Source organism: Patella vulgata, chromosome 2 (genome assembly GCF_932274485.2).
Source record: "Patella vulgata chromosome 2, xgPatVulg1.2, whole genome shotgun sequence".
NCBI classification, from domain to species: domain Eukaryota; kingdom Metazoa; phylum Mollusca; class Gastropoda; family Patellidae; genus Patella; species Patella vulgata.
In genome coordinates, this window is record NC_065880.2 from 66,160,376 (window position 1) to 66,186,838 (window position 26,463).

Genomic DNA, 26,463 nt, shown 5'->3' on the forward strand with positions numbered 1-26,463 from the left:
GAGTTTGATTTCAGTGAGCATCAGACCTTCTGTCCTGGAGTTCTGCCTCAGTTTCTGGAAATTTTGTGAATGCAATAGAGGCTATATGGTTTTGAACATATTTTTTTTTCAAATTTGGTGTGAAGCATTGGGTTCGTGAGAGGATGTACCATATCGATATTCAGCATTCCACAATCTTCCCATGTGGAGTTACCCTCCTTCGTCAAAATAGAAGAGCTTTTTTATCGCTCTCCTCCAAGGATAAAAAAGCTCTCTTTATATTTTACATATTCGTCAAAAAACGAACCCCCAAACTACAAATAAAGCCTATCTAAACCAATCCTCGAATTTTGTTTCTGACCCGCAGAAAAATATCGCTAAACTTGATTCTCGTTGCTGGAAACATGATGTGTCAAGTATAAAATATTTTTTGTTAACGTGAAAATATTTCTTTTTTTTATTGGATATAATGGCAAGTAAATATTTTTGTTAACGTGAAAATATGCCTTATTTTCATTGTATATTATGGCAAACGCAGTAACACACTAATAAAAGGTAAAACAAGTTGGCCGTCGAGATTACCGATCCTGCCATTATACTATAAAGTATGCAATATGCAAATAAGACTGTTTGATTCGTGCATGCATGCTGTCAGCCAGTAGTAACTGTAAATTTTCCTGCGGTTCGACGCCTCTAACCAATGATAAAAAAGTTGTTTGGGGCATGGGGGGTTGGATGGCCGAATGGTTAGCATACGCGCGCTGTATCATAAAGTCTGTCATTGAGTCGACTGGCGTGGTTTCGAATCCCCAGTTGTACGTGACAAGGAGTAGGGTCGCCTGTCCAACCTCATGGGTTTTCTCCGGGTCCTCCGGTTTCCTCCCACTGCTAAAGACCCCTATACACAACCGAATTATTGAAATAAAGTTGAAACGATATGTTGGTCCCGAAATGACCTGGTTTGTGTCGAGTGGACGTTAAACCCCATTTCTCTCTCTCTCTCTGTTTAAGGCATATATATGTAGCGAACATTCAGCCATTGTTTTGAAATTACTTCTTGGTTGAATATGACCAATAGAACAGTGATTATGTCGAATTAGCTAATAATTATTGAACCTCAAAATTAAAACGTACAAAAAAGAAAGGAAATAGATGCAGTCTGAACAGTTTTCCAAATATTCGATTGATCACGTATGCAGATGCATCGAGGATTCGAGCTTCTCACGCGATTTTCTATATTAAGTGTGCGTATGTGTTTTTAAATGGTTTTAAAAAAAAAAGAATTTACATAAATAGAAATAAATAAATATAGAGTTTAATCAGACAGGCCTCGAAATGTCGCTTTAGTAACTAACCTGCCATTTATAATTTTCCACGTCACACATTATCCATGCACACAAACTTTTGATCCATATAAATATCGTAATTAATGTCTTCGACATCGACAGGACTAAAAAATTTTGTGAATCGTCGCATTAGCTTTAAGTCTGAGACTCGAAGATTTGTAAAATTCCATAATCCGAATTGACGTGGATTCTTCCAAGTAAAACATACGTCTCAAATCATGCTTTAAATTTAATGTAGAGGCCTATGACCTTGCCGTTGAGAAATACGTAGAATTCAAATTCTAAAATATCAATACAAAATTGAATTTCAAACACGGAAGTTGCACCTGAACATGACACTATTCTATTATTAACCACGTGCAGAGAGAACAGCTGATTTTGGAATTCCTTTCTCACATTCCGACTAATTTACGCTAAAAATTATATGTATATTGTTTTCTTTTGTCAAATTGTTATGTAACTTATACATAAACTTTATTTTTGGACATTGTTTTGAATTTTTTCAGTGTTTAAATTTTCATTGGAGACAAAACGGGAAACATCAAATTGTTATGGTGCAGGCTTTGTGCCAAAATTATAAGGGAGTCAAAGTTAAACTTAAGGATTTTTTCTGTGACCTTTGTCTATGGTTTTCATCAAGTCAGTATAGTGAAAGATTGATACTGAAATTTCATTCTAATAAATATTGAAACACATATCCTTATTTTCTAAGTATTAATGGTCAATAAATGGCTTCATCTATGGTCAAAATATGAAATAAATGAATAGCTCTTCTAAATAATGGATTGCTCCTTTATTTTGAGTTGAGAAGTGCTATTTTTGCAGGAGCGATTTTCAGCTGTTGTAATTTTAGAAGAGCTTTTTATGGCTCCTCTATTTTTTTCAAATGTGAAGCACTGACGAACCTTATCGATAGTCAGTGTTCTGTGACCTTCCTTTCCAGAGATTACCCCCCTTTTCTGATAACTTTGTGTGATAAAGGCAACAGTTTTTAACTATTTTATTCAAGCTTGTAAACACGACAGAGAACAGATTTCTTGAAGCAAAAAGTATTCTTATCAAATTTGGTCAACATCCAAGTTTTCCTTTTGGATGAGTTGCTGTCTAGACATAGCTGCTGTACACACATATTCTTTGAATGGCATTTAGTAATTGGAACATAATCAAAAACACACTTTTATGGATAACAATTACTATGGTTTATTTCACTGCGACGTTTCAACAAGGTTTCACAAGTCGTTATCACAAGTCGTTGTTGAAACGTCGCAGTGAAATAAACCATAGTAATTGTTATCCATAAAAGTGTGTTTTTGATGCTGTACACACATATTTCAGGTGATCAACAATGTTTAGACATCATGAATTATTCTTACTATTAACATTTCGCTTGATCCATCAAATATGATATGCTACATAACAAATTACCTAGACTTGTTTTTGTTGAAGTCTGGTTATATAAAGGGGATGTGAGATTAGTTACCTTATTTCCTACCGTAACCTCTTTTGACCAATGGCTGGTTTGTTTAAAAATGAATTAAGAACCCTGGTTATGTTATGACCCTTGTTTCTTTGGTAGATCTTTGTTCATTGTTGTGAAGGCTCTAACGACCAAAGTTATCATCCAATGAGGTTGAAATGTATGATGCATTATTCAAATTAGTGAAATAATGAAGCCTTTTGAATTTTAACAATTTCTGATAATTTGGATTATAAAGTTATTGCCCTTGATTATGTCATAGAAACTTTTCAATGCATCAATGATATTATACAATCTAAAGATTTTGCTATGTGGACTACTCGGATGTGTGAAATGGTACATTGCAATCAATGCAGTTTGATCATTTGGTTTTGTAAAATTTCAATTTCCTGCTATTTTAGAATTTGGGTTTCTTTACAAGTTACTTATACAGACGTATAATATGCTGACATTTTTTCTTAATTTCTTTTAAGAATTATTTTATACCATTTCAGCTGTCAACTGCAAAATGGGAGACTGGAGTGAATGGTCAGAATGTTCAAATACATGTGGTGATAGCGCTGTCCAGGTCCGAAAAAGAAAAATAGTCCTCCGACCCAAACGGGGCGGCCAAGTGTGCCTACCTAAAAGAGAGAAACGTTTCTGCAGTTTGTCAGTGTGTCCAGATGCTGATGTATGAGCTATTTCTTAATTATTCACTATTGTTAGGAACACTGGATAAAACTTTTATTTCAATTATCAGAAAGAGGGCACCATGACAATATAGTCTTTAAAATAAAATACTTTTTCTATATGTCTGCTTTTTTGTCCCCCGCCTTTCGAAGAAAGCAGGGTACTATTAAAATGGGTTCGTCCGACTGTCCATCTGTCTGTCTGTCCATCACACTTTTGGGGGGTTGGATGGCTGAATGGTTAGCGTGCGCGCGCTGTATCATAAAGTCTGTCATTGAGTCGACTGGCGTGGTTTCGAATCCCCGGTTGTACGTGGCAAGGAGTAGGGTCGCCTGTCCAACCTCGTGGGTTTTCTCCGGGGCCTCCAGAATCCTCCCACTGCTAAAGACCCCTACGCGCAAGCGAATTATGTAAATAAAAATTTAAAAAACCATATGTTAGTCCTGAAATGACCTAGTTTGTGTCGAGTGGACGTTAAACCCCATTTCTCTCTCTCTCTCTCTCTCCATCACACTTTGTGGGACACAATAACTCTCTTTCTAATTGGGCTAGAATGTTCAAACTTGGTGTAGGCGTTTATTAGGTCAATGCCTTCATGGAGTTCGAAGATGAGCATTTTCTGCTTAGGGTAAGCAGAGATAAGCATTTTGATTGGTTGATGCTTTAGGACACGATAACTTTAGTTCTAATTAAGTAATGGTGATGAAACTTGGTGTATTGTTTCATTACATCAATACCTTGACTAAATTCAGTGATGAACATTTTCTGCTGAGGGTAAGCAGGGTGATAAGCAATTCGATTGGTCGAGACTTTGGAACACAATAACTCTCCTTCTAATTGAAGTAGAATGTTCAAACTTGGTGTAGACGTTCTTTAGTTGAATGCCTTGATGGAGTTCAATGATGAACATGGTCTGCTTACGGTAAGCAGAAATAAGCAATCTGATTGGTTGATGCTTTGGGGCACAATAATTTTGGTTATAATGAAGTGTGAGTGATGAAACTCTGAATATAGATTCATTATATCATTACCTGGACTAAGTTCGATGGTGAGAATTTTCTGCTTAGGCCAAGGAGCGATAAGCAATTTGATTGGTCAAGACTTTGGAACATAACAACTCTGCTTTTAATTAAGGTAGAATGTTAAAAACTTGATGTAGGTGTTCATTAGGTGAATGTCTTGAGTCTTGAAGAAGTTCAGTGATTAACACTGTAACAATGGCATCATTCAAAACGGGTTTTTTACCGCTAGATAGTATGCATATAGTTTACTTTCAATACATCGTTTGATAATTGATAATAATCGTTTGAGAATTACAAAAATGGTTTAGTTAGTACTATTGCTTAGTTTAATGGTAACCCGTTTAATTTCTCTGAGAAGCGTTTATAAATGGACGAACCGTTCACTTACTTACCTTGTTTACTTATTAGACAAGTGGTTTAATTTCTCAAGATGTGTTTATCCGATACTGTTGATACTATTTGAACCCATTCTGAGAGCCCTGTCTGAAAATGGGCGACAGCTTGTCTATAGAGATTGACAGATACCGACTTTTTGTGCCCCTGTAAAAGTCTCACGAGATTATCGCCCTGCCACATGTACATTGCAAGGTTGACTTCTGGTGACATGATTCAAAGAAAATATATTACCTGGGATGTGATTTACCGATTCCCAATTGTATAATTACTTGGGACGTGATATATCGATGTATTTGTCAATGTTGGAATTCTATTTTTAATGGATAATGGATAACAATACTTTGACCATGGTAAGGTGAGCATCTATGGGTGTGCATTTTTTTAATATTCACCTTTTTTAATTGTACTTCATATGTAAATAATCGTAATCAAAATGAACCTAAACAGATCGGATGAACGCATCTCGGGAAATTAAACCACTCGTCTAATAAGTAAACGAGGTAAATAAGTGAACGGGTCGTCCATTTATAAACGCCTCTTGGAGAAACTAAACGAGTTACCATTAAACTAAGCAATAGTACTAACTAAACCATTTTTGTTATTCTCAAACGATTTTTATCAATTATCAAATGATGTATTGAAAGTAAACTATATGCATACTATCTAGTGGTAAAATCCCCGTTCTAAAGGATGCCATTGTTACAATGTAACATTTCGAGCTGAAGCTTAGCAGAGCTAATCAATTTCATTTGTCACAAGATAATCTTGATTCTATCTAATAGAGAGTGATGAGACTTAGTGTATAGTTTGATTGCTCAATACTTTTGAAAAAAAAGTAAATGTGCGATTAATTAATGTGTGTCATCTATTTATTCTGGGATTTCAGCGGGGGACATCAGCCTCACTGTTGGCTTGTTGTTATTTTTTTAAATGGGCTAGATATAGAATGGCATTGTCCGTCTGTTAACTATTCAAGCTTGTGACATTTTGAAATCAAGGAATCTTACAATTTTTATACGCCCACATTTTCATGGGGACGTATATTGTCGTCGCTCCTGTCCAGATGTCCGTCTGGAAGTCCGTCCGTCCACAATTTCTTTGTGGACACTCTACAGGTCACAATTTTTATTAGATTTTGGCGAAACTTAAAATATAGGTCTATCATCTCGGTTCCTTTCGATATTGGCATAAATCGGAACAAAACTTTATGGATTATGGCCCTTCGTAGTACGAAAAATCATGTTTTTAGCTTGTCGACACTCTACAAGTCACAATTTTCATCTGCATGTTTATAACCAAAAGATCTTGGTTCCTTTTGATATTCGCGCATATCGGATTGTAACTTCCTGAATTATGGCCCATGATTGTACAAAAAATCATGTTTTTAGCTTGTGGTCCCTCTAAAGGTAACAATTTTTTTCCGATTTAAAAAATCATTTGAATATCACCGTTACAAGCTATTGATGGCCGAGTTCAAATTTTGTGAAATTCGGACCAAAACTGCCGTACAAAATGGCCACCTCTGGTACGCAAATAGTGTAAATATATGGTAAATCAAGGTTGTTGACCCTCTAGAGGCCATATTTTGGATCTGATTTTTATGAAACTTGAAATGCATGTTTATAACCCAAAGATCTTGGTTCCTGTCATTATTCATGCATATCGGATCAAAGCTTCCTGAATTATGGCCCTTGATTGTACGAAAAAATGTTTGAATATATCATTGTTACACCCTATTGATGGTTTAGTTCAAATTTCGTAAAAATCGAACCAAAACTGCCCCACAAAATGGCCACCCCTTGTACGCAAATAATGTGAATATATGGTATATCTAGGGCTGTGGACCCTCTAGAGGCCACAATTTTGATTAAACTTGAAATACATGTTTATAACCCAAAGATCTTGGTTCCTTTTGATATTCATGCATATCGGATCGTAACTTCCTGAATTATGGCACTTGATTGTACGAAAAAAAATCGCGTTTTTAGTTTGTAGTTCCTCTAGAGGTCACAATTTTTATCTGATTTAAAAAACTTTTGGGATTATATCACCGTTACATCCTAATAATGGCTGAGTTCAAATTTTGTGAAAATGGGACCATAACCACCGGACAAATGGCCACCCCTCCTATGCAAATAGTGTAAATATATGGTATATCAAGGTTGTGGACCAGCTTGAAATCTTTATAACCCAAAGATCTTGGTTCCTATTGATATTCTCTCATATTGGATCATAACTTCCTGAATTATGGCCCTTGATTCTACATAAAAATCTCATTTTGTTTAGCTTGTTCTCTATCCATCTCTTGCAAAATGTGGGGGTATCTGCCTGGTTCAGTGATTAAGTTGAAATTTGTTCAAATATTAACTAATTGTAAATCTGAGAGTTGAAATTGTGAAATCAGCAAAGTTTTTATACGTCTCCATTGAAATGTGGTCATATGTTCTTGTCATCTCTGCCGGTCTGCCATCCACACTATCATGTCATTGAGTCAGGTGGAAAGGTTGTGATTCCCAGCATGTACGCGACAAGGAGTAAGGTCCAGTCCTCATTTTCCTCCCACTGCTAAAGACCTCTACTCACAAGCGAATTATTGAAATAAAATTAGACTATATGCCACTGAGAAGTAGTAATAGTGTTATTTGTACGTTTAGGGCATAGATATCTACCGATTTTGGTAAATTTGTACGAATATCGGTAAAATTCTAATTATCACAACAAATATAATACGAAGAGGCTAATATCTGTAGATACGGTGTGTTAATTAACAGGAGTGAGAAATTGACTGAAAGGTGATTTAAGTATCGCTAGGGGTGAAAATCTCTGCAACGGTGCGTTTTCTGTACTGGATGTGTTAATTAACAAACGGGTTAAAAATGACTGACAAGGTGTATATTCTTTGTTTGGTGAGTTTTCTTGAAAGCGTGTTATAACTGCACCAAAGGTGTTTTATCAAGGACTAGCAGGCTTTATCTGACGCGTAGGTGTTAAATCCAATTTACCATGCGATTTCTTGTTCGACCGTGTGTTTTACGCAGATCGGTCTTTGTTAAGGGTAGGTCTTTATACATGGATTTATACATGCTGTAGTTACATATGTTTATTCTTATATGTATTTCATTTGTTGATGAATACTACGTGTTTTATACTTCGTACCATAGTCGGGCTGCAGTTATTTATATATTTGTCTTTTTTGTGGGTTTAATTTGTTTATATATTATCGTGCGTACCACTGAACTATAAATGCACTTTATTTACCGATATCCGGACCAGCCTCCATTGATATCAGACTAACGAATCTGTTTCCGAAGCAAGTTTATAAATATAAAATCGTGCAATTAATGAAAAACTATTGGTTTCGTCATGTCTATATCTACTACACGTGGGTGTTTTAATGCATAAATGTATTGTTTCTTACCTGGGTTGTAAATAGGACTACAACCCTATTTACAATTGTTTACGATTGTATGAAATAGCTTTATTATTTTTCTCCCGGTACTAATAAACTACGGTTTGAGTGGATCCAATTTTTATTATGTAATTTATCTACGTGATGACATTCGAGAGCACGGGCTCCTTGTGTCTATTTATAAAAGCATGCAATCACCTTTGGAAATCAGTTAGTTTCCAGTCTAAAACGACTTTAAAATTTCTTTTGTTATTTCGGTCCCTTTATTTGAAAAGATTTTTATAATATGCCGTAGTAATTTGTGATTTCTAGTAATGGCTGCCTATATTGCCGATGAGTCTATTGATAATTTTAGTTATAATTTCACAACTTATGATGAAGAATTTGAAGGTTTTACATCGACGGACAACGAAAATAATAGACCACGTAGAAATAGTTCAAATACGGAATCTGATGTGGATATTTCTTCCGAAAGTGGCGACGATTTTGATGAAGCAAATGATGTTTTCGGGACGACCGATGACTTGGTTTGACAAGAGGATGATTTTGGGCCAGTAATTCCGTATGAATTTGAAAAGACACGTGAGTGGGCCAACAAATAAAGTAAATGTGGATGCTGAACCCCTCTCGTTTTTTCAACTTATTTTGGAACCAAATTTTTTTATTCAAATAAAAGATGAAACTAATGCGGTGGACACACTAGCCGAATGATTCGGCCGAATCAATCGGCGTCGAAATTCGCCTAGTGTGTCCACTGTCATTCGGCCGAATGATTCGCCCGAATCAAACAGGTTTGATATATTCGCCTGGTGTGTCCGCTTCGCCGAAGCATTCGGCCGAATGTAGAATTCATTAGCCAATCACCACTCCTATCGAGAAGTCACGTGATAGTTTGAAGACATAGACGTCGCCATGTTTAATCATGTGACATAAAAGGTGATGCAATCGACTGGTGAATCGGGCGAAGCATTCGGCTAGTGTGTCCACCCATTCGGCCGAATAAAATTTGGCGCCGATTGATTCGGCCGAATCATTCGGCTAATGTGTCCACTGCTTAATAAATATGCCCGTCTTCGACAGCAAACAGATCCAGACCTGTCATGGAAGCCGGTAGAGGTAGAAGACATTGAAACTTTCCTTGGGATAACTATGTTGAAGGGAACAAATAACTTGCCAGAAATTAATAATTATTGTATTACAGATGATAGTCTAGGGAATGAATTTATAAAAAAGACAATGTCACGCAACCGATATCAATCTATTCTTCGTTATCTTCATGTGAATGACAGTTCATCCTCAGCCCGAAAAAGGTGATGAAAATTATGACAAACTTTTAAAGATTCGCCCATTGCTAGATCACCTTGAAAAAACATTTTTGGATAATTTTGTACCCAGTAAAGAAGTCAGTGTAGATGAAGCTATGGTTAAATTCAAAGGATGACTAGGCTTAATTCAATACATGCCCATGAAACCGATCAAACGTGGAGTGAAAGTGTGTACAGGATATGCGTTCACATTTGATGTTTACACAGGGAGAAACAATGATGGCTCAGTTGAGACCGGCCTTGGCCACAAAGTGGTAATGAAATTGACAAAACTGATGCATAGATCGTATAGACAGATATATTTTGACAATTTTTTTAACAGCCCCCAATTACAACTCGACCTAATGAAGGTAAAAACTTATTCTTGCGGTACCATACGAGCAAACAGAAAGGGCTTTTCTGATTCACTGCGCACAGTGAAATTGAAGCGTGGTGGTTCAAAATTTCACAGTGTGGTGACATGGTCGCTAGTACGTGGCAAGACAAGCATACTGTGAATGTTTTGTCTACAAATTCATCACCGGAAATGCAAGAAATAACTAGAATTGGGAAAGGTGGAAGAGAGGAGAATGTGATGAAGCCAGACGCCGTTGTGAATTATAATCGTTTTATGGGAGAAGTCGATCTTCATGACCAGAATAGGTCATATTATGTTCTTGGCAGGACAAGTATCAAGTGTTGGCGATATTTGTTTTGGTGGTTTTTAAACTCTGCCATCGTAAATAATTATACAAACTGAAAAGAACTTCGCAACAAAAACCAGCAATGACTCACTTCCAGTTTCGACATCTTCTGGCCAAGCAACTCTCTGGTGGAAGACAATCTGTTCGACGTGTGCCACAAAAGAGGAAAATTGAACGAACTTTTGAGTGTAGAAAGTTTGTTAGGACATAAACTGGTAAAAATGCCAGGTCGGAAACGTGTCTGTGTCATGTGTTCTGCAGAAGGAAGGAAGACCGTGAAAGGGGATGGTCTCAAGACGACCTTTGGGTTTGAACAGTGTAGTGTCAATTTGTGCAAATCTATGTGCTTTGCAAAATACCATGAACAGTGTTTATTGAAATAACAAAAAAAAAAAAAAATAAAAAAAAACAATTGTACATAAAATGGATTTATTGAGAGACTTATTCAGGTTTTTTTGGTGTGTTGTCATATAACTTTCACTTCAACTATCTACTTATTATTGAAAGACAACAAAATTTGCATATGGAGATTGGTAAGTTATTTTTCTTCAAAATAAAACAAACTTGTAATAGTAAATTTTCAATTGTTTTCAAGTAACAGGTGTTTTTTATGAGACATACCAAAATATGGCGGCAATCTTGGAATTGTCTGGTATTCTAAGACCAGCCAGAGCTTGGTGCCTGTGGTCATGAGAGGGTTAAAGAAAAAATAAATAAAGCAGATAATTTATACGTTAAAATTTAATTAAAACGTTTAATTATGAAGGCATATGCATATCAATAATGTAATAATAAATAATGGTATTGCTTGTATTTTTGTCTTGTCTATTTTACTTGTGTGGTTGAACATTTCTCTGATTATAATATAATGGCTTGGACTGTTTTTTTTCATTTGAGATACTAACCGAAATTTCCTATGAGAAACAAAATAAATTGTATACATGTTAATAAAATATCAAGCTTTATTCAAATGAGATGATAGAGAAGTAAAACATATATTTATGTCATTGCAATAAGACCAACACTGAATAGACAACTGCAGTATGTCATCCTGGAATAAACTGTAACAGGTAAAAATAGTCACACTCCATCCAACTATGCTAATCCATTAACAGTGTCGCCTTTCGGTCTGAGATCAAAGAGCAATTTCGTGTAAAAAGCGTGCTTTCCGGATAGTATAAATTCTATAATAGCATGAGACTGAATCCACTGTACCTGTGGTTTATCAGTGCCGTGGAGTCTAGTAATAAAGCTATTTCATACAATCGTAAACGATGGGAATATTAAGTTATATGTTTAAATTTAGCTGTTCTTGTAAAACCCATATTTCCATAGGTCGTCATAGGTCGGTATTGTGAATGCAAAGACAAGCTTGTTACACAAAGTGTGATGGAATCAGAGCATACCAGAAGATGTTCGACGATCAGCTCCACGTGTTGGAGGCGGATGTGAGTCCCTATTATTAGACATGATTAGTGTTATTTAGTATGTGATTTATCTATTGTTATATAATGATGGAATTCTGTTTCCTTGGATAGCCCTATTTACGACCCAGGTAAGAAATACATTTATAAAATATAACGGCGACGAAACTTACAGGTTATCATTAATTGCGAGATTTTTTGTTTATAATTGTGCATTTCAAAACAGATTAGAGCATCTAATATCAATAGAGAATAGAATATATCGAATAATCAAATGGAGGTTTGACGGGATATCGGTAATAACGATATTGCGTGCAACCGATTTTAAGACACACACACTTATAGTTCAGTGGTACCACAATAATGTTAACAAATGAAACCCACAAAGAGACAAGAAATGTAAATAACTGCAGCCAGACAATGGTTTAGTATAAAACACGTAGTATTCATCAACAAATGAAATACACATAGATTAAAGAAGGCACAGATGTAACTACAGCACGTATAAATCCATATATAAAGACCTACACTTAACAAAGACCGATCTGCGTAAAACACATGGTCGAACAAGAAATCGCACGGTAAATTGAATTTAACACCTACGCGTCAGATTATGCCTGCTAGTCCTTGATAAAACACCTTTGGTGCAGTTATAATGCGCTTTCGAGAAAACTCACCAAACAAAGAATACACACCGTGTCAGTCGTTTTGAACCCGTTCGTTAATTAACACACCCAGTACAGAAATCGCACTCTCACAGAGATTTTCACCCCAAATGAAAATTAAATCACCTTTCAGTCAATTTCTCACTCCTGTTAATTAACACACCGTATCTACAGATTTTAGCCTCTTTGTATTAGATTTGTTGCGATAATTAGAATTTTACCGATATTCGTACAAATTTTCCAAAATCGGTAGATATCTATGCCCTAAACGTACAAATCACACTATTACTACTTCTCAGTGTCCCAAAATTACCTAGTTTGTGCTAGGTGGACATTGAACCCCATTTCTCTCTCTTTTTTTATGCACAGTGTCAATGTTTATGAAATGAAAAAGCTTAAAAAGTTATTACTCAACTGACTTGAAATTTATACATACAGTATTTTGAGGGGTATAAGTCGATACTTTTTTCCTCGAAGTCCGGCCTTCGTCTTATTATGGTAATGTTTATGTTCACGATATGAAGAGGCGTTATGATATTCCATTAAAATATTTTATGAAAGCTATCAAGGTTAGAGTTATTGTCCGATTGGGCAACTAATTAGTTGCAACATGTTTTATACGCCCACATTTTCATGTTGACGTATATTGTGGTCGCCCCAGTCCGACTACAATTGTTTGTGGACACTCTACAGGTTACAATTCTTATCTGATTTTGAAAAAACTTGAAATATAGGTTTATCTCCAACAGATCTTGATTGCTTTCGAAATTGGCATGAATCGGACCGGAACTTCATGGATTATGGCCCCTGATTATACGAAAAATCGCGTTTTAGCTAGTGGACCCTAAAGAGGTCCTAATTTTTATCGCGATTTAAAAAAACGTTTAAATATATCACCATTACACCCTAAGGATGGTTGATTTCGAATTTCGTGAAAATCGGACCAAAACTGACAGACAAAATGGCCGCCCCTCGTACTCAAATAGCATAAAAATCCTGTTTTTAGCTTCAGGTGCCTTTAGAGGTCACAGTTATTATCCGATTTATAAAAACATTCAAATATATCAACATTACACCGTAATTTTGGCTGAGTTCAAATTACGTGAAAATCAGACTAAAACTGCCAGACAAAATGGCCGCCCCTCGTACGCAAATAGTGTATAACATCTGGTATATCAAAGTTGTCACAATTATTATTCGATTTTGATTGAGTTCGGATTTTAAAAACATTCAAATACATCACCATTCCACCATAATGAAATTTGAATTTCGGGAAAATCAAAATGAAACTGCCCGACAAAATGTCCACTCTTTGTACGCAAATTATGTAGAAGTGTGCAATACGAAGGTTGTGGACCCTCTAGAGGTCACAATTTTTATCCGATTTGATGAAACTTAAAACATATCTTTATATCCCAAAGATCTCAGTCGCTTTTGATATTTGCGCATTTCAGACCATAATTTTCTGGATTATTGCCTCTGATTGTACAAAAAATCCCATTTGTTTTTAGCTTGTTCTCTATCCATCTCTTGCAAAATGTGGGCGGATCCATGAGGGGAAAAAAAAGAAGAGAACGATTTCAACGATTTCCTATAAATCAGTGGCGTGGTTTGGATTCCCTGCTTGCACATGACAAGGAGAAGGGTCGGCTGTCCAACCTTGTTATCTCTTGAGTCCTCTAGTTTCCTACCACAAAGACCCCTAAGCGCATACAAATTATTAAAGTAAAATTGAACAGTCTGTTCATCCCAAAATTACCTAGTTTGTGTTGTGTGGATGTTAAATTCTATTTTTCTCTTTATCTCTTATAAATGCTACTGTTATACTTAAAAGGATTATAATGTGACAGCCCTTATGGATTGCTTAGAAAATTTAGCTGCTGTTGCTGTATGTTTCATTGCCTAGCAATAGATTTTAATTAAACATTGTATAATTGATATTTCTGTCCTTATATGAGACTGTTTTATTAATTTCATTTCAATTTATGAAGTCTGGAGCTTAATAAAAATTTTAACTCATTGTGTATATAAGGTTATTGATAGTTCTAAAATTTTGCAGTCATTACCTTCCTGTTAAAGATGTGCATCATTTATTTGAGACTTTCTTTTATCTTCTATCCGCTAATAAGTTATTGAAATTGTGAAATCATGTCCTCAAGTTTTTTGTGAATTATGTTAAAACACTGTGATTATATAATATTCATATTATATAACCTCCCCATTATAGATTTCCACTATTATGAAAGATTTTTTTTTTTTGGAGGGGGGGGGGGGGACATTTCAGAACCAAAGCTTAAATTAATACAATTAGTTAATTAGTTTGCATTTTGCAAATTTGGGTGTCATTGCTTTCTACAAGACACTGTCATGCCTGTAACACAGTTTCTTGGAACCTTTAATTTCTGCCTTTGTTAACAGGTGTATTTTGGTGCTGTTTCTTATACGCCCACATGTGAACGTATATTGTCGTCGCCCCTGTATGTATGTCCGTCCGTCCGTCCACAATTGTTTGTAAACACTCTACAGGTCACAATTTTTATCCGATTTCAATGAAACTTGAAATATAGGTTTATCACCATAAGATCTTGGTTCCTTTCGATATTGCCATTTATCGGACTGTAACTTCATGGATTATGGCTCCTGATTGTACGAAAAATCACGTTTTTAGCTTGTGAACACTGTGGAGGTCGCAATTTTTATCCGATTTCTTTCAAACTTGAAATGTATGTTTATAACCCACAGACCTCGGTTCGTTTCGATATATGTGCATATCGGACCATAACTTCCTGAATTATGCCCCTGATTGTACAAAAAATCGTGTTTTTATCTAGTGGTCCCTCTAGAGGTCACAATTATTATCCGATTTAAAAAAACGTTTGAATATATCACCGTTACACCGTAATGAAGGTTGAGTTCGAAAAAGGGGCCAAAACTGCCGGACAAAATGAACGCCCCTTGTACACAAATAGTGTAAACATCTGGTAAATCAAGGTTGTTGACCTTCTAGAGGTCACAATTTTGATCCGATTTGGATGAAACTTGAAATACATCTTTATAACTCAAAGATATTGGTTCTTTTCGATATTTGAGCATATCGTATCATAACTTCCTGAATTATGGCCCTTGATTGAACAAAAAATCACGTTTTAAGCTTGTGGTCCCTGTAGAGGTCATAATTTTTATCAGATTTAAAAAAAAAACATGTGAATATATCACCATTACACACTAAGATCTTGGTTCCTTTTGATAATCGCGGATACCCAAACTTGACTTCCAGGATTATGGCCCCTGATTGTTCGAAAAATTGCATTTTTAACTTACGGATTCTCTTGAGGTCACAATTGTTTTCCGATTTTAAAAAAACATTCAAATACATCACCATTCCACCATAATGAAATTTGAATTTCGGGAAAATCGAAATGAAACTGCCCGACAAAATGTCAGCTCTTTTTACGCAAATAATGTAGAAGTGTGCAATACAAAGGTTGTGGACCCTCTAGAGGTCACAATTTTTATCCGATTTGATGAAACTTAAAACATAACTTTATATCCCAAAGATCTCAGTCGCTTTTGATATTTGCACATTTCAGGCCATAACTTTCTGAATTATTGCCCCTGATTGTACAAAAAATCGCGTTTGTTTTTAGCTTGTTCTCTATCCATCTCTTGGAAAATGTGAGCTATACTGCCTTGTAGCCGCTGGTGTTTGGGACACAATATGGGTTCGTCCGTCTGTCTGTCTGTCTGTCCGTAACTCTCTTTCTAATTGAGCAAGAATGTTCAAACTTGGTGTAGGTGTTTATCAGGTCAATGCCTTGATGGAGTTCGAAGATGAGCATTTTCTGCTTGGGGTAACAGAGATAAGCAATTTGATTGGTTGATGCTTTGGGACACAATAACTTTAGTTCTAATTAAGTAACTTGGTGTATAGTTTCGTTACATCAATACCTTGACTAAGTTCGATAATGAGCATTTTCTGCTCAGGGTAAGCAGAGCGATAAGCAATTTGATATGCTGAGACTTTGGAACACAATAACTCTCCTTCTAATTGAGGTAGAAGGTTCAAACTTGGTGTAGGTGTTTTATAAGTCAATGCTTTGATGGAGTTTGTAGATGAGCATTTTCTGCTTAGGGTAAGCAGAGATAAGCATTTTGATTGGTCTATATGCTTTGGGACACGATAACTTTAGTTCTAATTAAGTCAGAGTGATGAAAATTGGCGTATAGCTTTATTACATCAATACCTTGACTAAGTTCGAGAATGAACATTTTCTAATTGAAGTAGAATGTTCAAACTTGCTGTAGGTGTTCATTAGGTGAATTCCTTGATGGAGTTCGATGATGAACATTGTCTGCTGACGTTAAGCAGTGATAAGCAGTCTGATTAGTTGATGCTCTGGGGCACGATATATATAACTTTGGTTATAATGAAGTGAGAGCAATGAAACTCCAAATATAGATTTATTATATCATTACCGTGACTAAGTTCAATGGTAAGTTCTGCTTAGGCTAAGGAGCGATAAGCAATTTGATTGGTCAAGACTTTAGAACAAAACAACTCTGCTTTTAATTGAGGTAGAATGTTTAAACTTGATGTAGATGTTCATTAGGTGAATGTCTTGACTGAGTTCAATGATAACCATTTCGAGCTGAAGCTAAGCAGAGCTAATCAATTTCATTGGTCGATACTTTGGGACAAGATAATCTTGATTCTATCTGATAGAGAGTGATGAAACTTAGTGTATACCGTATTTTACGGGGTATAAGTTGATGTGGAGTATAAGTTGAATCGTTCTTTTACTGTTTTTCCTTTCTCCATCTATAAAGGCGAAGTGGTATATAAGACGAATGTTTTTCAACTCCACGGTAGCAATCTATTATCGAGTTTCAGAACTGTTATCAAAGTGTAATATAATACTGTGCCGGTGTACGCCAAGAAAAATTGGCTCATAATATTAATTAGGCCTATGATTAAACAATCAGTTTATAAATTTAGGACTACATGTAATTTGTTTTATATTCCAAGTTGTGGTCTTGATTCATTTGAACCAGTTTTTATTTCAATATATCCGATAACTATAAGACAATACAGACTCGTTTTTTAATCACACATGTTTATAAAATATGTTACTAAAAATAGAATAAAACAACACAATAGCCCTATAGTATGATTGGTTAATTTAACTGAAATATGTTTATAAAATATGATACTAAAAATAGAATAAAACAACACAGTAGCCCTATAGTATGATTGGTTAATTTAACTGAAATATGTTTATAAAATATGATACTAAAAATAGATTAAAACAACATAGTAGCCCTATAGTATGATTGGTTAATTTAACTGAAAACTAAAAGTAGACATTTCGCGAGACGCGTGAAATTACAAGAAACGAAAACATGACTTTTTTGACGAATGTCTGAGAAAAGATTTTATTTTGATGGCATATTCTCGGGTTGATAATATTTGGAAGGGAAAAATGGGGATGTTTTTAAATAAAGAAATCAACAAGCAAAGAAACATCTACAAATATTTCGATTGGAATGGTGTAACTTAAAGTAGTTTTGTTTTAGACGATAATGTGTCCGGCATCGTGGAGAGACGGTAACTGAAAAAATTTTTTCGGAGATGTTCTTTTTTTTTTATCTTCATTCGCACATAAGTCGAAGCAGAGTATAAGACGAAGGCCGGACTTCGGTGGAAAAAAGTATTGACTTATACCCCAAAAAATATGGTAGTTTGATTGCTCAATACTTTTGGAAAAAATAAATGTGCGATTAATTAATATGTGGCATCTGTTTATTTTGGGATTTTGTTGTGAAGAATTGGGGTCATGATAAGACAAACCCTATCTACAGGGGCGGATCTAGAAATTTTGAAAAGGGGGGGGGGGGCGCCGCAAAATGAGGGCACTGACCGCGGAGACGGGGCACGCCGCTGAAAGGGGATTTTGGGGGGGGGTGGTCCCCCCAAGAAAATTATCCGTCATTTCCTTGCATCTGTAGCCATTCCAAGAGCTATTTGGCTGATATTTTCGTCTAAGTAATCGTTCGGAAATTGTTGAAAAAGAGCCTTAAAAGCAAAAAACCCAGTTGAACATGTGGCTCGAAAATTGTCAAGGGCGAGCGAGGCATTATGATGGGAAAAAAGACGAATCTATTCCCTAGCCACTTCACTATTGAAGCCTTGTAACTTGTACTTTGTACTGTCCACACATGAAACAATGCTACATCAAGTTGCACTCATGCGCGTCGGTGATGGACATGAGTGTATACGCCGCCAAGTCCACAAGATGTCTGTCTATAGTCACTCTATAGGATTAGGGCACCTTCAGCTAAACAACAAGATTTCGTTTGAAAGTGGAAGCATTAATTAGATCAGACTGGTGTGTTTGAATCGATGGTTTGAGTCATTTGGGATCCCTGCAACGGGTTGGGAACAGCTACAGGGTTTAGCAGATTGTTTTCAAATTTGGTGTGAAGCATTAGGACAGTGTAAACCTTATTGGTTTTCAAATTTGAAGTGAAGCATTGGGATCAGAAAGGATGAACCTTGTTGATGTATGTGTCCGGAATATCTTGTGAACACAATAGAGATTAGATTTCTTGAAGCAGGATCTTTAACAGGATCCACAACTTCTTGGGTTGTGGGCAGTACCTCTTAAGCAAAAATGTTAAATATGTACAAAGTCTGTACATATTTTAACTTTTACACAAAATGTCTAACAAAGTTTCTGGGCTTTCTAGTGTAATGAATTAGGAACATGAGATACTGAAACCTATTGATTCTCATAACTCTATGTTGATCTGTAGGAAAGAAACCTATTGATAATCAGCATTCTGTGACCTTGCGTTCCAAAGGTATCCCTAGCCCTTTCTTCCCCATAGCGATAGAGGCTATATTTTATATGCTCATATTTTCATTATGGCCTGGATTATGGCTCCTGATTGTACCAAAAATTGTGTTTTTAGTTGTGGACCCGCTAGAGGTAACATTTATAAAAAAACGTTCAAATATGTTAGAATTTTGCGAAAATCGGATCAAAATGACTGCTCCCCTGTTCACAAATAGTATAAGTTATGTAAAACCGATTTTGTGGATCCTCTAGAGTTCACTATTTTTATCCGATTTTGATGAAACATAAGATATATTTTTATATCCAAAAGATCTCGGTTCCTTTCAATGTTCGTGCATATCGGACTGTAACTTCCTGGATTATGGTCACTGAATGTACGAAAAATCAAGTTTTTAGCTTGTGGCCCCTCTAGAGGTAACAATTTTTATCTGATTTTAAAATCTGTTTAAATAAATCATTTTTACATCATTATGGTGACTGAGCTTGAATTTCATGAAAATCAGACCTAAACTGCCAGACAAACTGGTCGCCTCCTGTATGCCAATAGCACAAGTAGAATCATAACTCCAGGGATTTGAATACAAAAGTACAAGAAGAAAAGTTTTGACGCTGGCTGAACTTATCAAATGAGAAGTGATGTCAGGTTTTGCCCTCTAAATATGCATAACAACAGATATAATAAAGTGTTCGTTAGTTCTGGTCGAGTGGATGTTAAACCCCACTTCTCTCTCTATCTCTATTAGTTCCGATTAGCTTTAAGATAATTTAGAATAAATTCTATTTATTATCTAAAACAAGGCAATTGATTTTTCAATTAAAATTATATGAGCTTATGCAATTTTGAGATGCTATACACAAATAAAATGATAAATCCTAATACTGGTATAATGGCCTAGTTTCTGTCACAGCAATTTGATTAAAACACAGATCCTATTTCGTTTCGTTTTTTATAGTTCAAAATTTTGTTTTACTTGTCTTTACTACACTAGGATCTGGAAGAGTTGTTATATAACCCGCGTTCTAGATGATGTTAGGAATTGGCCAATGAAATGGTCTGTTATGGCAAGTTTTTGGCGTGAGGTTCACGGAACTGTGGGTAACCCACTAGAAACATCAACGTTAATGGGTTAATCAAATATCATAGGGTGAAAGACAGCTTGTATGACCCCTGACGCGACCTCTCACTACAACCGGTCAGATCTTCTTGTAGTAGAGGCCATCAAAATTATAAAACAATGAAACGAAATAGAGTAAACCTTGCATAAGTCGAATTCGTATAAGTCGGATCTTCGCTCAACTTGGATAAAACGTGATCCTGCGCGTTTTTCTTATTAAATTTCTGCGCGTAAGTTGGATTTCCTAAGTCGCATCTTTGGTTAACTTGGATCATAATGTTCGGTCCATTTGACCTAATTCTGGCTTTTTTCCTTCGCCTAACTCGGTTTGGCAGTATGTTCACAACATGCTGTTAAAAATACGGCCTGGCTGACGCCATTGAAATCCAAATACAGGGCTGTGCACAAATTTGCGCAACTCTGCCATATAAGACAAAACATTGTTCAGGTGTTCACTAAAATGTTCCTTTACATTGTTCAGGTGTTCACAGAGACTGATACACGACCTTTAGCAGTAAAAAGTTGCCCAGTAAAATTGACTGGGAATCGATTTTATTTCGACAAGGATTCAATAAGAAGGTTCCTGAACGTACAGGTTGATAATGAGACCTACATTCAGAGCTGAACTAGGTCTTTGGCTAACTCGGATCTTCGCCTAACTCGGATAAAATTGGCCAGTCCATTTAGATCCGACTTATGCGAAGTTTACTGTATAGATCTGTATTCTAATAGATTGCTATCACAGTGGACACCTCAGATATTTGTAGAGAGAAATGGGGTTCACCGTCGATTCAAATCGCAGTCATTTTGCGTCTAGTATATGGTATATAATTTTATACGTTTAGTATATGGTATATATATTTTATACGTCCTCATTGAAATGTGGATGTATATTGCCGTCACCCTTGCCCTTCTGTCCGGCGTCTATAATTGCTTGTGGACGCTCTAGAAGCTAAAACTTTAAATTTATATACAGTCTTTAAGGCCATGAGACGAAGTAGCCTTTTGATTGTCAACAATTTCCAATAATTACTGCCAGTGTTATGGTCTTGTGGATGCTCTAGGGGCTAAAGTGAATATCTGATTAACTTTAAATTTATACACCATTTTTACGGTCATGAGACAAAGAAGTCTATGACCCTTGATCACTTGAAAAATCTTGTGGACGCTCTAGAGGCTCTAAAGTTAATATCCGATTGACTATAAATTTATACACGGTGTGTATGGCCCTTGATCACATGAGAAATCTTGTGGACGAAATCTAGAGGCTAAAGTTAATATAAATTTATACACAGTGTTTAAGGTCATGAGACAAGCAATCTAAGCAAATACTAATCATTTCTAATAATTAGTTAAAGGAGCTAAATCGCTATTCTTTGGCACCTAGAAATGGATGTAATATCAATATATAGAAACTGATTTAGATTCAATTATTTCTGTTTTTATATGCCCACTTAGAAATGTGGACGTATATTGCCGTCGCCCCCGTCCGTCCATCCATCATCCACAATTTCTTGTGAACACTCTAACGCCAAAAGTTATCATCCAATTGTTTGAAAAACTGATATATGTTGTTTACATTAGTGAGATGAAGAAGCCTATTTAATTTCAATAATTTCCGTTTATATACTGTCTAGAGTTATGGCCCTTGTTTCACTTTGTTGAACCTTGTGAACGTTCTAATTCCAAAAGTTAACATCCGATCTTTGTGAAATTTATATGCAATATTTAAATTAGGGAAACGAAGAAGCCTATTGAATTTCAGCAATTTCTGTGTATTACGTCTAGAGTTACGGCCCTTGTTTCACTTTATTGAACCTTGCAATGTGAACGCTCTAACCCCAAAAGTTATCATCCTATCTTTCTGAAATTTATATGCATTATTTGAATTAGTGAAACAAAGAAGCCTATTTAATTTCAATAATTTCTGTTTATAACATGTAGAGTTATGGCCCTTGTTTCACATTGTTGAACCTTGTGAACGCTCTAATGCCGAAAGTTAAAATTCGATCTTTGTGAAATTTATATGCAATATTTAAATTAGGGAAACGAAGAAGCCTATAGAATTTCAGCAATTTCCGTTTATTACTTCTAGAGTTATGGCCCTTTTTTCACTTTATTTAACCTTCTGAACACTCTAACCCCAAAAGTTATCATCCTATCTGTCTGAAATTTATATACATTATTTAAATTAGGGAAACGAAAAAGCCTATTGAATTTCAGCAATTTCTGTGTATTACGTCTAGATTTATGGCCCTTGTTTCACTTTATTGAACCTTATGAACGCTCGAACGCCAAAAGTTACCATCTGATCTTTCTGAAATTTATATGCATTATTTAGATAAGTGAAATGAAGAAGCTTATTGAATTTCAGCAATTTCTGTGTATTACGTCTAGAGTTACGGCCCTTGTTTCACTTTATTGAACTTTGTGAATGCTCTAACATCAAAAGTTATCTGCCGATCTGTATGAAATTTACATGCGTCATTTAGATTAGTAAAGAGAAGAATCCTATTGAATTTCAGCAATTTCCATTTATTACTTCTAGAGTTATTGCCCTTGTTTCACTTTGTTCAACTTTGTTAGTGCTCGATTGATGAAAGTTATCATCCGATATGTATGAAATTTATATGCATCTTTTAAATTTGTGAAACGAAAAAGCCTGTCAAATTTCAACAATTTCTGTAGATTACTTCCAGAGTTGAGACCTTTGTTTCAATTTGTAGAACTTTGTGAACCCTCTAACCGCAAAAATTATAATCTGATCTGTATGGAACTGCCTTGTGAAGGCCCCCAATTACCTACAAAGGAATAAATATTTGACAACCCTTGTCGACTGCTCGGACGATTTAGTTACTGTGTGCGTATTTTTCGTTGCCTGGCAACCTATCTTTACTGTAATTTCTAATCAGTTACGTTCCGCGAAATACGAGAAGATTCCAAATTGAAGGGTAGTCTTTGCCATCTGGTTATTCTAGTCCACGCCAGCATTGGCGTACGAGCTGGGGGGCAGCCGCCCCCCCATTTTGGGCACCAAATGCTGGGAAAATTTGGGCACACAATTGTACTTTGTAAAAGTTGTATAAAAAAATATTGTGTTCTTGAATGCATCAAATTTAACAGCGAATTTAAATTCAGAGTGTCTATAGTTAGGCAATTAAATAGAAATCTTAAGACTCGAACCCTCTATTGTTTGGAGTACAGTAAGCCACAAATTACAGTTACATAAACAACTGTTTTTAGTTGTGTATATTACAAGTAAATAAAATTTAGTTCTCTTTTATTGATGATTTAGAAATTAAGAACTTATTCATCGCAAAAGAGATATTATGATTATTATGTAACATACTAAGAACCTAACTACATTTTTGGGGCACCAACCACCACCGCCCCCCCAGTAAAAAATTTCCTCGTACGCCTATGCACGCCAGTACCAGTAGTATTCTCCCCTGTAGGATATATTTAGCCTCGTTCATAGAGTTGATTCAATACAAATGGCACTAATAAGCCCATCTTTTCATGGTAAGATAACAACATCGATGTTGTTTTAAATTGACCAACAAGTCGTGTTTGCAATGTCGAAGACTGTGGATGGTATTGAGTTAAAGACTTGCCTCCTTTAATGGGTTGTTACTCGTAATCAGATTTTTGTTTATTTTAAATGTTTTCATCACTGACAAAAGAAAAAATTATGTGACAACCCTTGTTGACTGCCCGGATAATTTGGCTGCTGTGGACGTATGTTTTGTTGCCTAGCAACCGATCTTTTTAATTATCGCCAAAATTTTAACAAACGTCATAAGATTTGAACAGTTCATATATTTTGACATATCTTTGCTAATGCAGATTTTTGATTTTCAACAAATTTTGGCAGATATTGGGAGCCAAACTTTGACAAAACCTATGATCTTGACAGTCTTAAAGTCTTTTTGGAAGCATTTATTCATTTTTATATGCCCCTGTATATCCATCTGTCCACAATTGTGTACAGGTCACAATTTGTATCTGATTTCAACGAAACTTGAAATATAGGTTTATCTCTCTTAGATCTTGTTTCCTTTCGATATTGGCATGTATCGCACCGTAACTTCATGGATTATGGCCCCTGATTGTATGAAAAATCGCGTTTTTAGCTTGTGGACCAAATAGAGGTCACAATTTTTATCTGATTTTGTTGAAATTTGAAATGTAAGTTTATAACCTAAAATCTTGGTTCCTTTCGATATTCGCGCATATCAGACCGTAACTTCCTGAATTATGGCCCCTGATTGTACGAAAAATCACATTTTTTAGCTTGTGGAACCTATGGAGGTCACAATTTTGTTCCGATTTAAAAAAAACATTTGCATATATCACCGTTACACCTTAATGACGGTTGAGTTCTAATTTTGTGAAAATCAGACCAAAACTGCCGGACAAAATGGCCACCCCTCGAACGCAAATAGTGTAAAAATATCAAGGTTGTGGACCCTCTAGAGATCACAATTTTGATCCGATTTGGATGAAACTTGATGAAATTTGGATATAACCTAAAGATCTTGGTTCCTTTCGATATTTATGGCCCTTGACTGTACGAAAAATCGTGTTTTTAGCTTGTGGTCACACTAGAGCTCACATTTATTATCCGATTTAAAAAAATGTGTGAATATATCACTGTTACACCATAATGATGGTCGAGTTCGAATTTCATGAAAATCAGACCAAAACTGACAAACAAAATGGCCGCCCCTCGTATAACACAAATGGTGTAAATATGTGGTATATCAATGTTATAGAGCCTCTAAAGGCCACAATTTTTTTCCAATTTTGATGCAACCTTAAATTTATGCTTATATCACAAAGGTCTTAGTTCCTTTCGTTATTCGCGCATATCGGATCATAACTTCCTGAATTATGGCCCTTTTGCGTTTTAAGCTTGTGGTTCCTCTAAAGTTAACAATTTTTATCCAATTTAAAAAAAACATTTGATGATATCACCGTTACACCATATTGATGGTTGAGTTCGAATTTCGTGAAACACAGGGCAAAACTGACGGACAAAATGGCTGCCCCTCGTACACAATAGAGGCCACAATTTTCACCCGATTTTGATGAAACTTGAAATGCATGTTTATAATCCAAAGATCTTGGTTTTTTGTCGATATTCGCGCATGTCGCATCGTAACTTCCTGAATTATGTCCCCTGATTGTACGAAAAATCGAGTTTTTAGCTTGTGGTCCCTCAATTATTATCTAATTTAAAAAAAACGTTTGAATAAGTCACCGTTACACTGTAATGTTGGTTGGGTTTGAATTTCGTGAAAATCGGACAAAAACTGACAGATAAAATGGCCACCCCTCTACGCAAATAATGTAAACATCTGGTATATCAAGGTTGTGGACCCACTAAAGGTCACAACTTTGATCCGATTTTAATGAAACTTGAAATGCATTTTTATAACCCAAAGATCTTGGTTCCTGTCGATATTCGCACATATCTGATTGTACCTTCCTGAATTATGGCCCTTGATGTTACAAAAAATCACTTTTTGTTTAGTTTGTTCTCTATCCATCTCGTGAAAAATTTGAGCCTATCCTACCTGGCAGCCGCTGGTTATAAATCTGATATATGAGGATGGAGGCCCCTACTAAAGCTTCACAAAATATTGATCTTTGTGTTTTTATTTCGGTTTCGTATTTGTGCCATTTTGATTTAGAGATGAAAAAGGTGTAAAAATGAGTTATTTACAATTCAGTGTCTTCATATTTTTAAATATTTTTTCATAACTTTCATAAACTTGTAGCATTAGTCTATAGATTTTCATAAAAGCGACACCACTTTACATGTAAATATCCATTTCATCAATTTGATTATAAATAAAAATTGTAACTAAAAGTTACACAATATTGTACATTGTCAAAAACTGTATTTCTAACCTTAAAAATTAATCTTTTTTTTTTTACTGAGCATTGTTATGTTTTTAAAATTTGGACTTTTGAAATGCACAGAATGTCTTCCAATATTGATTCATGCATATTGCATATGTTATTTCTAACACACCAATTAGCTTCATTTGTTTTTGTGGATTTGGGACCCCATAGCAATAATTAAAT

The 26,463-nt window shown here is 35.6% G+C and overlaps 1 protein-coding gene across 2 annotated transcripts in view; it reads left to right on the forward strand.

Moving 5' to 3' along the window:
* Positions 1-26,463, forward strand: part of LOC126811161 (spondin-1) — a 247,248-nt gene that overhangs the window by 213,403 nt on the left and 7,382 nt on the right. The window contains exon 13 of one of the 2 annotated variants that reach the window (XM_050536685.2): positions 3,297-3,475. In XM_050536685.2, the coding sequence (XP_050392642.1) occupies positions 3,297-3,475 (179 nt within the window). Of the gene's footprint in view, positions 1-3,296; positions 3,596-26,463 lie in introns of those variants that run through there. The other variant, XM_050536686.2, reaches the window with a different exon arrangement.